The 17815-nt window shown below is 43.4% G+C and overlaps 1 protein-coding gene across 1 annotated transcript; it reads left to right on the top strand.

The window, feature by feature from the left end:
- The first annotated feature begins 5963 nt into the window (after positions 1 to 5963).
- LOC135910966 (triple QxxK/R motif-containing protein-like) lies at positions 5964 to 17324 on the top strand. The gene is made up of 4 exons (XM_065443040.2): positions 5964 to 6222; positions 6772 to 6871; positions 12479 to 12567; positions 13938 to 17324. The coding sequence occupies exons 2-4, from the start codon at positions 6808 to 6810 to the stop codon at positions 14052 to 14054; spliced, it is 270 nt and encodes an 89-aa protein (XP_065299112.1). The 5' UTR covers positions 5964 to 6222; positions 6772 to 6807; the 3' UTR covers positions 14055 to 17324.
- Positions 17325 to 17815: the final 491 nt, after the last annotated feature.

The following is a 17815-nucleotide window of genomic DNA, read 5'->3' as shown; positions in this document are numbered from 1 at the left end:
GCTTGAGACGCGCGCAGCGGAGAATGATGGGTCGGAACACCAAGCCGGAGGCAAAAGCACAGAAAGTAGGGTAGACCCTACATGCGAAGTCGGGGGCAGGGTGGCAGGGCAAGCGGTAGTCAGCTCGCCGCCGGTGAATCGGCGTAGTTATAGCGAAGCAGCGCAACACGCCCCGCGGGAGGCGACGCTGCAGCCACAGGAAGCCGGGAAGCAGGGAGAGGTAGGAGAGAGTGAAAGGGTGATCATCGCTGGCGACTCAAACATGGCTGGGTGCTCAAAAGCAATTGTGGAGAGGGTGAAAGGCGACAAAAGAGTGGCGGTAGGGACATTTCCAGGGCAGACACTGGGTTCTGTCATGGAGCGAGCAAAAGAAAAGCTCACGGAAAATGCCCACGTGCGCAACCTTGTCGTAGTAGCAGGTGGGCTAAATGACGTCCTGAACAGGAAAGGGCCAGGACTAGCCCAGCGCTTGGCGAAGGGGGTGGACGACTTGCGCGAGCTATCCCCTCAGGTGCAGATCGTGGTGTGCACGGTGCCGGAGGTGCCTGTGCGTGACAGTCACGTACAAAGAGCCGTAATGGCTGCCAATGAGGCAATATGGAAAATGAGTCGAGAGAAAGGCTTCGAGGTTGTCGAAGTAAACAGGGAAGTGAGAAGTTGTGGTGGTTTTAAACGAGATGGGATCCACTTCAATTACAGGCTAGCACGAGAAGTGGGCTGGCGACTTGGGGGTCGCGCTGTTGCTTTTTTAGGGGGCCCGCGGGCGCTCCGGAGGTCAGAGTAGGTAGTAATAAAGAAGGTCCCCTAGGGGAACAGCAGAAGAGCATCGCCGTCGATAAGAGGAAAAGGAGGAAAGCAAGAACAAGAGCTCGCCATGCAATAGGCTACATAAACATGCAGGGCGGCAGAAGAAAGGAAAAGTGGGCAGAGATTGAGGAGCAGTTACATAGAGAACAAATAGGGGTATATGCGGTTACAGAAACGCACCTTAGAGACTCAGAAGAGCCGCCACTTATTGAGAATTATGTATGGGAAGGGTGCAACAGAACTAAGTCGGAAAGAAAGGGAGGGGGAGTCGGAATGCTCATCCATCAGGGAGCCAAATGGAAAAGAGTAAATTCACAATGTCAAGAGCATCTTTGGTTATCAGGTACAATGAGTGGGAAAGAAACTTGGCTTGGAGTTACGTATTTGTGGACCGGAATAAATTGCACAGAGAAGAATAAAGAATTAGTAGAATGCATAAGCGCTGATATTAGGGGTTTCGGGAATGGTGCTGAGATAGTCCTATTAGGTGACATGAATGCCCACATAGAGGATTTAGACGGCTATACCGACAATAACGGGAAGTTAATGCTAGACCTTTGCGAGCAACATAACCTCGTGATTGTGAATACAGGGCCTAAGTGTGAAGGACAGATCACGTGGGAAGTGGGAAACCGGCAATCGACCATTGATTACTGTCTGATGACAGAAGGAATTCAGGATAAGTTGAGAGAAATGGTCATCGATGAGGAAGGGTTTAGCAGCATAGGGAGTGACCATAAACGCATCATTTTGAAAATGGGATATGTAGTTGGGAAAGAGAGCAACGAAAGCAAAATGGCCAGCCCAAATTTGAACGCTGAACAAATAGCAAATATAGTCACTAGAGTGGAGGAAGAAATTGGCAAGTCGCCAAGTAAGGAGTGGGAATATGGTGAGCTTCTAAGTGTAGTAACGACAGAAATACGGAAAGGGAAACAACACGTTCATTGGAAAGGAAAAAAGAAACCGAAAAGCTGGTGGAACAAGGAGATACGAGAAGCGATCGCCGAAAGACAGAAAGCATCTCGAGAGCACAGGCAGGCAAAGAAGGCGCAGTTGCCACAGGATGAAGTAACCGGTAAATGGGAAATATACCGGGAGAAAAAGTCTATGGTTCAAATACTGGTGCAAGCAAAATTAAAAGGTGAAAGTGAGAGTTGGTTGTCAGAAATACGTGAGAAAAAGAAGGCCGCACCTAGAATATTTTGGAATCACATAAAATTATTAGGCAGAAAATCAACAACAATACAACAACATATCCTAGACGAAGATGAAAACAGACTGGAAGGAGAAGCAGCAATAAATTACATCCAAAAAGTAACAGCCGAATCTTTCCAAGGCAAGGACGAGGTTGTATTTGAAGAGAAAAAGAGCATGAAAGAGACCCAAGGGGGAAAGGAGCTAGTGCTTACAAATTTAAACTGGAAGAAAGCGGAAGAGAAAATACCTAAGCGCACAGCCACAGGGCTAGACGAGGTTCCCGTTAGGCTGATAAATGAACTGGGACCAAAAAGTAAGGAAGCTCTCGTGAAAGCAGTTGAAAAAACTTTAAAAGATAGACGAATACCAGACAGTTGGCGACAAAGTAGAATGAATTTAATTTATAAAGGTAAGGGGGAGAAAGACAGAATTCACTCGTATAGACCGTTGACCATTACATCGGTAATATACAGGCTAGCAATGCAGGCAATCAAATTAAAGCTTCAAGCATGGGCAGAAAATAATGACATTTTGGGAGAGCTTCAGAATGGCTTTAGAATAGGTAGGCGTTTGGATGATAACTTGTTTGTTCTTACTCAGTGTATTGAAATATCAAAAGCAGAAAGCAGACCGTTGTATGTGGCCTTTTTGGACATTACAGGAGCATACGACAACGTAGACCGCAGCATTTTGTGGGATATTCTGGAAGGGGAAGGCTTAGGTAACGATTGTATACAGCTTTTGAGAGAGATTTACCTAGAAAATACTGTTTGCGTTGAATGGGAAGGGATGAGGAGCGCGGAGAAAGTTCATATCAACAAGGGACTGAGGCAGGGGTGCCCTTTATCCCCGCTGCTGTTTATGATGTACATGGTGAGGATGGAGAGGGCGCTAGAAGGAAGTAATATCGGGTTTAATCTCTCATACAAACAGGCAGGTACAGTAATAGAGCAGCAACTCCCAGGTTTATTTTATGCAGACGACATTGTGTTGCTCGCAAACAACCAAAGTGATTTGCAACGTCTGGCTAATATTTGTGGACAGGAAGGCAACAATTTAGGTTTGAAATTTAGTGTTAGAAAATCAGGTGTTATTGTATTCAATGAAAACAGTGAACAGACAGTGGAGATACAGGGCCAAGAAATACCTCGGGTAACAGAATATAAATACCTTGGTATATGGATAAACGAAGGCAACGGATATATGGAAACACAGGAAAAAACCATAACAGTCAAGGGGAAGAGAAATGCAGCCATAATGAAGCACAGAGCGCTATGGGGATACAATAGGTACGAGGTCCTCCGAGGTATGTGGAAAGGGGTAATGGTTCCAGGACTTACTTTTGCAAATGCGGTTGTTTGCTTTAAATCAGGGGTACAATCAGGACTCGACGGGAACCAAAGGTCAGTGGGTCGCCTCGCATTGGGCGCTCACGGGAAGACTACAAATGAAGCTGTGCAAGGGGATATGGGCTGGACTAGTTTTGAAGTGAGGGAAGCTCGCAGTAAAATTGAGTATGAAGAACGGCTGAGGAATATGGAGGAAAGTAAATGGGCTGGGAGAGTGTTCAGGTATCTGTACAGGCAAAACATTGATTCACAGTGGAGGAAAAGAACTAGGAAGCTTACCAGCAAGTATGCGGCCTGTGGGGTGGGCAACACAGCAACAAAGAAGGTCAAGCGGAAAGTCAGAGAGGCTGAATTAATCTCATGGGTGGCGGCAATGGAAAAGAAACCTGCCATGAGTAACTACTTAAGGGGAAAAAACGAAATGAGGAAAGAAACCATTTATGATAACTCAAAGGGAAGCTCATTACTTTTCGAAGCGAGATCGGGATGCCTTAGAACACGCACGTATAAAGCGAGATATAAGAAGGAAGAAGAAGCATGTGCTTGCTGCGGTAAAGCTAGGGAAACGACGGAGCATATTTTATTAGAATGTGAAGACATCTATCCAGCGGTCGATTTAGGCACCACTGGCCTCCTTGAAGCCCTTGGGTTCAGCGGGAGCAGTGGAAAAGCAAACAGGTCCGCAATAGACATCAGTAAGAGGCGATTGGAGGATTGGTGGAAGAAAAGTAGGGAAACGACAAAGGACGGAGACGTACAAAAGCACAGTTCGCAATAGGGTATCAGAAAATTTGGACGTGGTAGTTCATAGTGTGTTTTTTTGTTCTCATGGGTTAACCTAGGTAGGATATTAGGCAGCATAGTAGCAAGAGCTTGGTGGCGCAAGCCACCGCCCCGTTCCAAAGGGGACGCTCATAACATCCATCCATCCATCCATCCATCCATCCGGAAACGGGGTTTTGCACACGCTTTACCAGGTGTTCTATGGCTTTACTGGGTTTCTGGCTTCTGCGCCTCGATCGTGCTCCCGCCAGTTTAGTTGCCGTGTAGCAAACGTAGCGCCTATATTAAGTAGGCGCTACGTTTGCCACACAGCAACCAAACTGGCGGGAGCACGATCGAGGCGCAGAATACATGTAGCGCTGAGTCATATCGAGTTAAGGCACACTCTGAATTGACTTTTAAGGGCATCCCGAGCTGTTTTTCGTTTATTACGCCGCCGTTACGCCGAGTTGTGCCGCCGCGCTCCAGCTGTTGCATTTCGTGTAGGGCTACTGACAAAATGCGGTTTCCAGGTGGCACGATGGCCTCCACTGGAATAAACGCACACGACACCAAAGATTGAGTAAGCCTGAAAATATTTTATTTGCATTTTACAAGTACAACAAAAAGCACACGTCTACGCATCCACACAAACGCGGTTACATAGTCAAGAACATAGGCAAGAAATGGCTCATTAATAAGGGTAGCACAAACGCACCAGAAAGAAGACCTAAGCAACAAAACGTACGGTCGGCTGCTAAGTATAATAATTTCCCTGTCACCGCGTGTCACTTTTATACAGCATCTTTACAGCACTACCAGGCCGGGTAGTTTGGCGGAAAGAATGCAACAGCTTACGGCCGTCAGCTGCCTCTGTCATAATTATCCTAATCTCCGCATCAACGTCGTGCAAGTCCGCATACAGGCATCTGTATCTGAACCATATATGTGCCAGCTTAATACATGTATAGTGAAATTATGACAACCACTGCGTCTTATCAAACGTATTGGTTTTGCAAATGCGCATTACAGCTGACGGAACGACATACTGTAAGTGAAGCACAAGAGAACAAGGACAAAAGGAGGATACAACACTTGAAGAAATGAAGAATTAGTAGGCGTACAGCAAACAAGCGATGACGGAGAACACACAATGATCGGGTGTTCTGTGACATCGCTTTGCGTATTTACGGTGTTATGGAGATCAACGGCATAAAAACGTACCTTCAAGCGTACTCCCTCAACCTCCGCCGCATTCATCATGATAATCAACGCCTAAACAAAATGAGGCACTATTTTTTGCCAAGAGTAGACCTCTTTACAGCAAGTCTATGTAATGACTCGCAGACGAAACCAGCATGCTTTCGAAAATGTTTTACCGCCGTAGTATTCGAACGCCAACGGCCAGGAAACACATCGATGCCAATAGGCTGTCGGCTGTCGGTGGTTAATCAAGTACAAAAACCTTGACGCTATGACTAAAAAGCAGCTTCAACAATCAAATTTAAAAAAAATCAACTGCCTATTTGCCTGAGGTAACAAAACATCTTTAGACACCTCGATTGTTTATGTCAATGGTTTGTGTAAAGTAAAAAATTCACCATGTTTAGCGCCCCTAGCAGAGAAAGCACAAACTAAAGTATTCGACCAAATTACGGTAACTCCACTTGCGCGCTTACGCTGAAACGCGCCTCGATTGATTTTTCGCCTTCTGTGGCCATTTGTTGAACTTGAGAGTGTACGGGGCCTGGTGACATGGTAGAGAGCCAACATACGGGACTTCCCGCGTATGTAGGCTCCCAACGGCGAAGTTGTAGCCAGCGCCCTCTTGAACAGGAGCAGCACTGTGCGACCTTCATCTGTCTAGCGCGTGTTAAAAGTTGTATTGTTTCCAAACAGGTGCGCGGGATTTTGCTGATTTTATTTATGTCATCGCTCAATTTTAAAATGCCTTGTTAGGTTTGTTGCGAGTTGCTGGGCGTTTAGACATCCTCGCGGAACCCCGCAGCCGTCTCTTCTGATTACGTGTCCGGCGGTTGGGCAGGTCCTACGTGGAATAACTGGACGCGGCAACGACCAGCAGAAGATAACGACGAGTCCTCAAGTAAGTAGCAACTATCTCTCTACTATTGAAATCCTTAGACGTGCTCTGTACAGACACACCTTCCGGGTACCAGGGGCAAGAATAAACGGTTGTTTGTCTTTCTTCAGACAGGTGTTTACTTTTGGCGAAGCAGCGAGAACTACTGTTCGGTCCACTTCTTATAAGCGCGCTGTGTAAAAGTGCGATGTTTGCTAACTTAACAATCGTATCAACGAAGATTGCTTCTTCTTTTGATCATATGGCAACGTGTCGCTCTCTCGAATATATTGTCGATCTGACAGATCGCTCTCACGTATTGTGCGGTTAAGCATTGTTATCTTACTTTTCGAAACTTAGCCGTTCGGTTTAGTAATTGGTTTAGTTTTGCGATCAGCGATTCCCAGGCGAGACACGTAGTGAGTTATTGTTCATGCATATGAAGGGCTGCATGTAAAATGCACCTTGCCGCGCATTAACATGTTTTGTACCACATTATCTAAATGGCACGCATCGATGGATATTCGTTAATGTCAAGCACGCACATATTATTTTATTTCTTTTTTTTTTCAGTCTTTGTTACTGCTTTGAGAGACTCGACCTGCAGGTATGGGAAGAGCTAGGAAGGACTCCTTCAATCAGCCACCGGTTGAGACGTACCGGAAATTTATAGGCAAGTATTCTGAGAATCACCTAGCTCAGAATATTTAGGTTTCTTACATGGTCTACAGAAATTAAAGATGGTGGCATCTTTAATTTCTGTTTGATGCGAATCCAGTGAACAAGTAACAAATATCTTTTTCATTTTCTTTTTCTTGTGAAAAAGTGTGCAATGATGCATTGTAAGAATGTATGCTAAAATTCAGTCTTTGTCTAACAGCCTGTTTGTGTTTCCCATGTTTCCATTGTAACGTTGCAATAAAAAGTGTAGCACTTTTCTAACCCCACTAACACCTCCCTTCTTTCCAAAATGTTAGGTTAGAAAATTGTTTGACCTTTTCACAGTCTAGGTATAAGAAACCCAGCAGTGTACTTCATGGACATTTGCATATATGATTTAATATTCAATGCATACAGAACTGCTCAGCTAGGTGACACAACAGACACTGTCTGCATGACCAGTGGAATGTCCTGCTATTCAGCAACGTTTTTAAACCAAACAGTCATTATTCAATATTTAAAACATCTGTTGAATCTATATTAGTATGGGAATGATTGAAAAGCAAATTTTCAATAATCAGCTGCTATACCACTGCTGAATAGTGACAGCGGTGTACCACAGTGCACATGCATGTAACGCAGTACTCATTCAGTGCAGTTATGGTGCAGAATGCAACCACTTTCATTTTGCTGAAGTGCAGTCAACTGTTCAGCCTCATGTTGCTGCCTTCCACTAGGCTCCCTAAGCAAACAGCTTCACCCGAGGTTATCATGCACCGTCACTTTCCCAGCTGTTCAGTCATTGCGTGGCTGGGATGCAGATTTTATTACTATTGTTAACCTCTGCATTGCCCATTCTAGGCAACAAAATAAAGTGAGCTTTGCAGCTTTTCAGCTAAAAAAATTGGTGTTGTGGAGCTCTGTCTCACCTGCAAACCGGCGAGAGCAGCACGAATCATTGGCACAAGAGGAAAAGTGGGATAACACAGCGCTCTGAGCAGTAAGATGGCTTGCTACTAGACTGGCTGGCAGAAATTGGTCCCTCTTTATTCTGCTGTTGTGACAAGTAGTTGGGAGCGCCTGTCACCAGAACATCCTGAGAAAAATGCAAATGCGGCTGGTCAGGCAATGTAAGGAGACCTAAAGATTATCATGGAACGCAGGTGCTCTGAGCAGCATTGTAATACTTATGCCTCGCAGGTTTTTCTGTTCTACATGCGTACACAGTGGCTCCTTCCAGTGGCTTCATGGAAAAGTTCTTCTCTTATTTTTTTGAGTAGTTTTGTATGCCTGCTGAGAGATGGTTTTAGACTCGCACATGAAATTTGATTTGTCATAATGTCCAAAATGTCTGTGGTATCGTAGTTTAATTTTTCTACACATTATGATACAAATTTTTACATATGTGCAAGTTTCTTCCTTTGCCTAGTTCGTTTTTTTTTTTACTTCTGCAGGCCAGACAGAATGTTTGGCTAGCAAATACACTTATCAGCTATACAGACCAGCTCAGCAACTATGGCATTGTGTTGCTGAGCTGGCTGTGTTCGATTCCCGGCCACTGCAGATGCATTCTGATAGAAGCAAGATGAAAAAAACGCCTGTGCTCAGATTTAGTATTTAAGTGCACGTTAAGAAACATCAGGCGGTCAAAACTAGTCCAAAGCCCCCCAAAGTGCCATCTTTCTTAGCCCACATGCTGCGTTGGGAAGCTGAACCCCTCAATTTTATTTCATCCTAGCCTCGTGCCAGAACAGAAACCAGCAGTACTCAGTTGTCCTATTGCTCTGGTAAATCCAGACATTTTTTGTCACAGTAAGGTGTTCTAGATGTTTTACAAACACAGCCAGTGTGGGCAGTGTGCAAAAACAATGTCATAGTAGTATTCAGAAACTTTTTTAAGGAGGTTGCCAAATGCCTGGAAATCATACAAGAAATATTTTATTCTATATGTATTTTAGTTTCAAGAACCGCTGTTCGCACACCCTGCTATGCGCCCTGCGTACGCATCACTCTGTGGAATTCTCCAGAGTCTAAGAATAAGGGTTTGCAAGAATAAGAGTTGTGTCCACAATGCAGTACTTCCAGGTTAAAGGTTATTATGTAATTTAATGCTGAAGTGTGTGTAAGGCTAACCAGATGGCCTTGAAATTCACTTGGCCAAGTGTCGAAAACAGACTTTTGAGTGGCTCACTAATGGCCAATCAACCTGAGTGTATATAAACAACCTCACCATACACAGCACAGCAGTCTTTCAGCAGTTAGGGTGGCTGACACCTCTTCCATGAAGTTTACATAACCACCATGTGTGTGCTCAACTTTTTCGTTAACCCTAGAAATGTGCTCATTTCTGGTGCTTTTACGTCCTGCCGTTTTGTATTTCAAGACGCAGTAGTCGCAATTTATGCCCAGGTGCGTAATATGAGAGCCTGATCTCCGGTGTTTTGAATGGATATGAAGCAGTAATAATTGCTCAGGCAGTTTTTGAGAATTTTTACTTGACATTTCAACGAAGCACCTCAAGGAACATGAATGAAAGTCATAATCCACTATTTTTCGTTTAAGCGGTGAGAGTAAAAAAAAATCTGAAATGGACAAAATGTACACCTAGCTCCCAGTTTCCAACTCTTATAAATGAGACCATGCAAAAAAAAAAATCGTGCAATTTTTTTATAGTCAATGCTAGCCACAGTGATGCCCGTGCTATGCAGGAGAGCACCACCTTTTATTGCAGTAGGCAGCTGGTTTGTTTTTTACTGCATTCTTTGGACTCGCGAAGCCACGGCTGTCACGTCAGGAAACATGCCAAAGCCTCCTGACACTTGATTATTGAGTCTGATCAGCTTTTCTATGCAAGCAGCCTGGTCTAGTGCAAGTTCAAGCAGTGCTGAAGCCTCCACATGCTTTGTTCAATGCTTGTACAGTACTCTACAATAATTCAGAGTGTTGCACAGTATTGCACCATAATGAATGAGGGCACTTGCACAAGCGGTGTTCAGATTGTAAGAGATTAGACTGATAGTTGAGCAGTCGAAGGTCAGTCTGGAATCGACTGCGTACTCTTGTGTGAGTGAAAATTGCAATGGCGGGAAGGATTGCTAGTAATAATTTGTACATAAACTGTCAAAATGCTGATAGATAAAAGCAACCCATGATGGGAAAAATAAAGTTGTACTTGATGTTGCTGAAAGCCATTATCAAAATAACATGCACTCATGAGCGCCTACCGTCATTTGAGACATTAAAACAGACTAGGCACTGAATTGGAAAAGTAGACAACCCGACAGAAGCTTCTGTGTCTTCACTGCTACTGTCATTTAAAAATGAGGTTGCCCAGTCGACTAAAGCTCAAATTTTGCATCGCTTTATTGAGGAAGTGCTAGAAACACTGTAGGCTAGTTTTAATGGTAGCTCCAGTCAAAATATTATTTTTCCAGACTCCCCAATCTGGCAGAAATGGTAAAATTTGACGAATAGTTAAGTTGAGTCATCATTTCAATCAGTCCATGGTGCTGCTAGTAGAATAACTGCAACGGGAATGATTGACAACATGCAGAATAACTGTCAATCAAATTGATGGATTTCTACAGGCCCACTAAGGAAATAGCTGAGTAACCTTACTGAATGAAACAAACTTTCCATGGTCATTTATGAGGTTTCGTTAGCAACCATGACCCTGCCTACATTGGTGAATCTGCATACATGCCAACGTTCTCAAGTTTTGCATAACTTTTACATATTTGGGCTTCGTCTATGATTTTATGAATGTTGCATCAAGTTTTATGGATAATTAATTACATTAACAAAAGTGTTTTAATCCTCAGTTTTCTACTTTCTCTTGGTGGTCTTCTTATAGTGAAAGGACCCTAGGAGGTACTTTCTTTGAGCAAGCTTATGCAGACATGTTCCAGATGCTGGTGAAATCAGCAACAGCAAATTTGCTGAAAAACTCACTGTGACATAACGAACGATGTTTTTCTTGTCAGTCTCTGCTGTTCCAACTTTGATGCTGCTTGCATTCTGCATCTAAAGAGTTAATAAAGTGTGTATGCATCCCTCAGAAGCCGTGTGTTCAGAGCAAGCTTTATAGAAGAAAAGAAGCCTGCAACAGCCGCTACCCTTCCTCTCTCTCTCATCATTGTATCCACAGGATATTATGAATTTTAAGGTTCACAGGTTGGCAGGTATGAAACAACACTGGTAAAATGCAGGCCTAAGGAAACACTGCATAATCATGAGCATACCGGTCACTCTACTGATTGGGAGTGTACATCTGTTATTGATACAGATAGTGGTGGAACACAGCACCTATTGAGTTAACAGTGCGAGCAATAAACTGCCATGAGGTGGTCTACCAGCTATTCAGCCATGCTTTTTGCACCACTTCAGACCTGTATATTGTATGTGCACTCATGAGCAAAAGGTTCGAGATGAATGGTGCTGAAATAAAAAAAAAAAAAATTCGCAACATGCGCATGCTGGCTGAAATCAAGTGGTGCAGCCTACGTGTATGTGTTTCATCACTGCAGTTTGTTGAAGTTATTCCACAGTTGCAGAGCTCTGGTACAAAAAAAAATTTGGATTGTATTGCCGATCTGTGGTCTCCGAACTTTTTCTCATGAGTGCACGTACTATACTGTATCTTCTGTACATGCTGTTCTTTTTTTATTGCGATAGCAATTATATGGGCACTCGAAGTGAATTTTTAGCATCGGTATTGTCGTGGGGCTCTATTATATTTATGTATATGTATGCTAAATGCTCATCCATGCCCTATGTGTGGGTTATATTGCTACACCATTCAATCAATAGGGTTGCTCATACTAAGTCGTACGTTCTTGACTAAATTGTTCCTGAGAATTTTGAGAATGGCCGCCAATAAACAAATGTCACGAACATAACATTCACAGCACATGCCTTTTATCTTAAATCTCAGACTATTAAATATTAAAAGTGCAAAACAATAGCAGTGCTCAAACCTAAAAGAGCGATGTAATTTTACTGTCACAGCTCTTTCCGGCCAGCGTAGTGGCGCCTGTGTGATGCTATCACAGGCCATATATGGCGTGTTAAAGCTGTTAACAGTGCTGTAAATGTTGGCGCACTCGCATATGTCATGTTCATGTTATTAAAACCCACGTGAAGCTAGAACACCATCCAGACGTGGAAGTGCAATGCCAAACCTCACTATTGCAGTCATAGCTTCATTCTTATGCGAAACTCCCAATTTTTATTGTGCACAAGATGCATTTATGAGCCCTAAAACATCAAGATGGCTCTTGTTTTTATTTTGGTCATTGCCCCTTCTTTCTTTTTCTGCAGTATCTATGCCTACTGCAAGTTAAATGGCAAGAGGGCTTCGTTTATGTGTTTTAGAAGTGGACTTACGAGTGAACAAGACAACCGTGTGCCATTTCTTACAGTATGAGCTACCTGTGGTGTCATCACTGCTTTGTTTATGTCTACTATTTTCAGATGATGAATTGAATGGGCAGTGCATATAATAAAATTTAATGTACTCGCTGTGTCCAGAACGCAGCTGCCGCATAACCATGATAGCTGCATCATTCGAGCACTGTCTGACGAAGCAACTAAGCTAGTGCTGCTGTTTTCTTGATAACAGGGAAACACGAGAACAAGAAGTCAAAGTCTGACATCAAGGAGTCAAAGAAGCGCGTGCAAAGCAAGAAGACGAAGTCCAAGACGTACAAGGTGAGACATTTGAACTAGTAAGCCTAACTTTAATGTAGAACATCATACCAGTAGAGCACTGTGATCTAAGTAAAACAGCTCTGCAGAAGCCAGTTTGCAGCTAGAGCTGCTCACGTGTGCTATGTGTCAGTGGTATCAAAACCAAAGTTCTTGGTGCTGATGTGGAAGCAGATTGCAGTACCTAAACGACATCAGTAGTTTAGTACGCTGCCCACACAATGACTGATGAAATGTAAGATGACAGGCATAATAATATAAGACAGTAGTGTGGATTAGAGAGCAAGGACCAGTTAATTGATATTCCAGTTTTGATTACAAGCAAAGAACTAGTCGGGCACGCCATCGTATGCATACAACAGGCAACTCTTGGTCCTTGACAGTATTATGTCGTTAAAAGGTAAACAGGCGAGGGCAGCAGAGGTAGAGCATGCGATTAGGAAATTTTCCTGTTTTCATAATTGCGGCAAAATTTTTCCAAATTTTGGTTTAGCGTTCAGATTAGGGGTAAAAATTATTTCAGGAGAATATAAATACTATTGCCATCTTGAAGGCTGATTTTTCACACTCACTCCATTAGTTGAACCTACCTAAGGTGCTGTTGCCTACTGCATAAAAAAAAAAGTAACAACAACCAAAATTTTGCCAGCCGTGGTACAAATATTTTGCAAATAAACATTATGAATATTTCTGTTTGTGGCACATCATCCTAGCTAATTAAACATACAGAGCAGGGTGCCCATTTTCAGTGTTCCTACTCAATCAATATTTCAACAAACAGTCAACATCTTCAACAATGAAACGGTTATTAGTATTTCTCACTGAATCTCAACATATATTCATCAATTATACAGCCACTCGAGGCACATTCCCGGCACCGGTGCTGTGCTGTTCTGCTACCACCGGAGCGTGCATGGCTTGCATATAGAGAGTTAAAGGAACTTTGGAGACGTGCAGTGCCCTTTGGCTGCAAAATCAACAAAACGAAAGTGGACGCTCGGTCAACGCACCGCTCCGTCGAATCGGTGGCGGAGACAGGAGGGTGTTCTGCCTTCCACTGATGGCACGAGTGCTGCATGCATGCTCACGTAAACGCGCTGGCATTCCTGCCGATCAGCTGTGTGCATATGCACTGGCATGACAGACAGTAGGAATAAAGCCAAAATTATGTAACACTTCTCCGGGTGCCGACTAACACCGATGGTTTCCCTTGGGTCTCATCTTGCCCGCCATCGAGGTAATTGGAAGGCTGACAGGTCTGCACTGAAATGCCTTCCCTCGTTCCAGTCGAAGTAGGCCTTACCGTGGCACCGGCAATGCTCTGTAAGTTATGGCATTGTCCAATTCCTTGTTTTACTGCTATTCGCGTGCAGGAAATTGCCATCATGCTGTGCTTCCTGACTGCTGGGCTTTTTGGAGGATATGCACTGTCCTACGTGTTGCTCAGTGGCAGCATTCCGTCACTGTGGGCCTCGCTGACGAAAAACTGATGAGGATCTGAGACTCTCTTCGGCCATCTCGTCTCGTGTGCGCCAGAGTACGATGCCAAAAAAGTGTCATTTGTTTTTCTTTTGTTTGCTTGCTTCTGAGCATTGCAAAACTGTCGTGCAATATCTGCCTTCCTCTCCTGTAGAGTTGTGCATGTTGTTTCAATTTTTAATGTGATGTACCTGACTTTGTGCATATGTCTTCTAAACTGTTACGGTGTACTACCTAAGCAGTGTAAAGTCCTCGACGCCTATGTGTGTTATTGACAAGCTTCTAATATTGTTTGAGCGCACCTGCTATCTTTAACGTCTCAGTCAAGCAATAGACATTTTTTTATTATTGCTTTTAGATGATTAGCGCTGTGTAATTGTTTTTTACAAATAATTTCGGGTGTTGCTCACGTGGAAGAAACTTGACGTGCTAGCACCCATTTTGGTTTAGTGTGGAAAGTTGGCTCCTGTTAACGCACTTGCTTTAATGTTTATTTGTGTTTTTTGATCAGCACTGTACATGACACAAAATGGAAGGAAAAGAAGAAAGCCTTCCTTTCTTCATCTACCGGAGTTGAATGAAAGAACATACAGCAGCTTTATAGTTTTCTTCAATATACTGGCAACAAGTGCGAGATTCCTAAGAAGCTCACATCAGACCTATGTTTGGAGCACATTGAGTTGTCAGAATTCTTCTTCTGAGAAGTCTAGTGAGCCTGTCTGCACTGTTAGTTGATGCTTTGGTGTCACAGTTACATTCTATGACAAGCAAGTCCCCTGCTCAAGTCATTTGCTTTTATATATGCCAGTTACTGTGTTTCTTTTTCTTTAGATTGCTCTTGTTCTTCTTTCTGAATGAAGCTACTGTTTCAAGAAGTTGAGCATCTTATTGTGCAGATAACCGAGTACTCGCATGAAAGCCTCCTTGTGTTGTTTAACCGAGTGCTGGCATTTATCTTCTTTAAAAGGAATAGTCGCAACTTCCCAGCAACCTTCTAGCAATGTGCTGGTGTTTGTCCTCTCTAAAAGCAATATATGCAGCCTTTGGGATGCTTAACATGAATGCATTCTAGGCTTCTTTTTTATGTTTTTCCTCTCATACTGCAAAGAGAGCTGGGGCTTTTCCGTTACAATGTCTGGCTTGTGCAAGTTCGAATTGTGTTTGTTCCAAATTCTTCAGCGTGTCATTTTCATCACATCCCTCTCTTCGACAAGGCCACCGGAAGTGTGATTCATCTGTTTGGCATAAGTGTGTCACAACTGGTACACTGTCATCTCTGCCACGGTTACTCAGTAGAAATGCCTATCATTGCTGAAATGTGAAGACATCTGATGCTTCACTTTGTTGGCAGGGCACTTTTAGCCAGGACAAGATATGACATGGAGGCACTAGGATTTTATATGCACTAATGACTAATACTATAATGGACCTTCCTGAAAGCAGCATCCATGTGGAAAGCCTCTCTGACATACTGTCGGTAGTAGCATATTGTTGCCTTGCGTTAGCGCACCGATGGCCATAGTTTTATTGTACCTTGGTAGCCACGCAAAATGTGTTTTATCAGGAAGGGCGCCATGTTTGTCACACAGCGTAAAGCAGAAATACAAATGCCGGGTGACGCCATACGAAAGAGGTGTTTCATGCAGCCTCTGCTGTAGAAATTGCCAAAATTCGCCCTTTGCCATCAAAACGTGCCAGCGCATTGCTCTTTGTGACTTTTTGTCATGTTCATTGTCAGTTCCTTGGGAATAATGAGGATAGTACCCAATATTGGTCATGTTCCTATTCTTTAGATGGAAGCTACTGGAACTGATTGTTACGCATGGGAGTTGCTTCATGCATGCTTGCATCACCAACAGCAGTACAATTCATACCCTGCTTTAAACTGATTAAGTTACCCATCACAAGCAGTTTCGGCAGAGCAGGGGAAAGCCTAATAACCTATGCAATCAAATGCACCAGCTAGATCTTGAAATAAGAATTCAAGTGCCAACAATATCCCAATATTCCCTAGAAACCTTCCCCACCAGTAGTTTTTTCGTCAGTCTTAAATGCCTCCATTCTACCGCCGCACATACCGTATGTATTTCTGCCACAATTGCCAATAAAGTAGTTGTGGCAAGCTACTTCTTCAGAAGCAGTTGGCGGTGGCTAATTGGTTTACAATGCGCAGAGTCGTCCCCTTCGTTAGACTTAGGTCGACTTCACCACATCATTGCTGCGCAGCGCACAGTGGCATCGAAGGACTTGTCTGGTAAAGCAGTACAAGAATTTGCAGCTATATCTGGGTTACGGTGAGGCAAGAATGCCTGCATGAACTGCTGCTGGCACTCCGTACAATATGGTGGCTTCTTTTAAGTAGCCATGGTATTTCACATGCCATGAAGTAAAAACTGCACCGTAATTATCCAAAACCATTCGCAATGCTATAGCATGTGCCACATACGTGTCCATCTAAAGCAGGTGCCGTCTGGACATAGTTGTGAAATGGGCACTGCTGAAGGCGGGATTCGGCTTTCCCCACCGTAGCTGGTTGTACTGTCAGAGGCAACAACGACAACAAACGCAGTTAGAGCCTGATCCAATAGGACTGGCTGGAACCCACTTCATTTTGATTGAGCAGCTGAGGCCCTGCTAAAGTAGACCTGTGTCGCACAGATACTTTCAATCATGCTCGAGTCACTGCACATATGGTGTTGTTGCACAGTCATGTTCAAGCTTGCTTGGCTTCTTCCCTCCTATACTCAGCCACGTTTCATGTTTCAATCATAATTGAAAGGTTTAGTGCAAGTAAACTCCTATGGAAATTGAAACTGCCTATGTGACAAGAGTGTAAAACGAATGTTTAGTTTTACTTGTCAACGTGTATTGTACCTGGCTGCTTGGTTGCTTAAAGCACTTGTGCATGCTGCAACAGACTACTGAGAGTTAATATTAATATATTGACCTGTCACTAAGCAAAGACCATTTGACAAGCTAAACACATTCCCATGTGCCACTGTAATGATGCACCTTGCATCGTTCATGCATATTTTATGGGACCCTATGCATTTCACACCAAAGCAGTTGTGGTGGTATTTTTGCACTACTGTGTTACAATACTCTCTTTTTTTATGTCCAGCCCTTTGTTCTTGATTTATTTACCAGTATGTTCAAAGGAGCCTGTACAATATGTTTTAGGCAAGTGCTAGCAAGTTAAGAACGGTTTATACAGTTGCCACCAGTCGGCCTGCCATACACGACATGTACCTTTGTATGAATAAAGCTTTTTTTAAAATCTGTTTTGGTGTTTATAAGTGCCTATAAACCATGTCTGCATTACTTGCATGGAACTTTCATTTGCACAACGAGTGAGACTCTATTTGAGCAGTGAACAGTTGTAGATAATAAACAAAATGCAAACGAGACAATGCTAAGCTTTACGCTACCTTCGCTTGCACGGCAACCAATACAGGACCTTGACAGTGCTGTTGATATAAATCGCCACATAAGGACAAAAACCTCTTTCCTTGTTAGAGCCTGCGCACTTTCTGCTTGTAGTAGCCAACTCTAGCCAGGGATTGAAGGTGACAGCGTGGCAGACTGGGTCATGCACAGGCGTTTGTTACTGTTAATAACATTCAGTTTTACTTTTACACAACTTGTCGTGTTTGCTAACCTCCCACTGATATTAGTGACCCAATAGCATAGGAAAATGTTGCGCCAACGTCTGTGCAAATTTCTTAATGGATGCTGTGCCGTCTTGAGAATACCGTAATGTGGCCATGTGAGG

Source organism: Dermacentor albipictus, chromosome 2 (assembly GCF_038994185.2).
Source record: "Dermacentor albipictus isolate Rhodes 1998 colony chromosome 2, USDA_Dalb.pri_finalv2, whole genome shotgun sequence".
Lineage (NCBI taxonomy): Eukaryota > Metazoa > Arthropoda > Arachnida > Ixodida > Ixodidae > Dermacentor > Dermacentor albipictus.
This window is presented reverse-complemented; position numbering and strand designations above follow the sequence as displayed.

What these genes read in the sequence shown, in the direction of transcription:
- LOC135910966 (XM_065443040.2), top strand. Translation starts at nt 6,808, where the DNA reads ATGGGAAGAGCTAGGAAGGACTCCTTCAATCAGCCACCGGTTGAGACG. An exon ending in GACGTACCGGAAATTTATAG is followed by an intron (nt 6,872 to 12,478) that starts GCAAGTATTCTG and finishes TCTTGATAACAG; the next exon opens with GGAAACACGAGAACAAGAAG. An exon ending in CGAAGTCCAAGACGTACAAG is followed by an intron (nt 12,568 to 13,937) that starts GTGAGACATTTG and finishes ATTCGCGTGCAG; the next exon opens with GAAATTGCCATCATGCTGTG.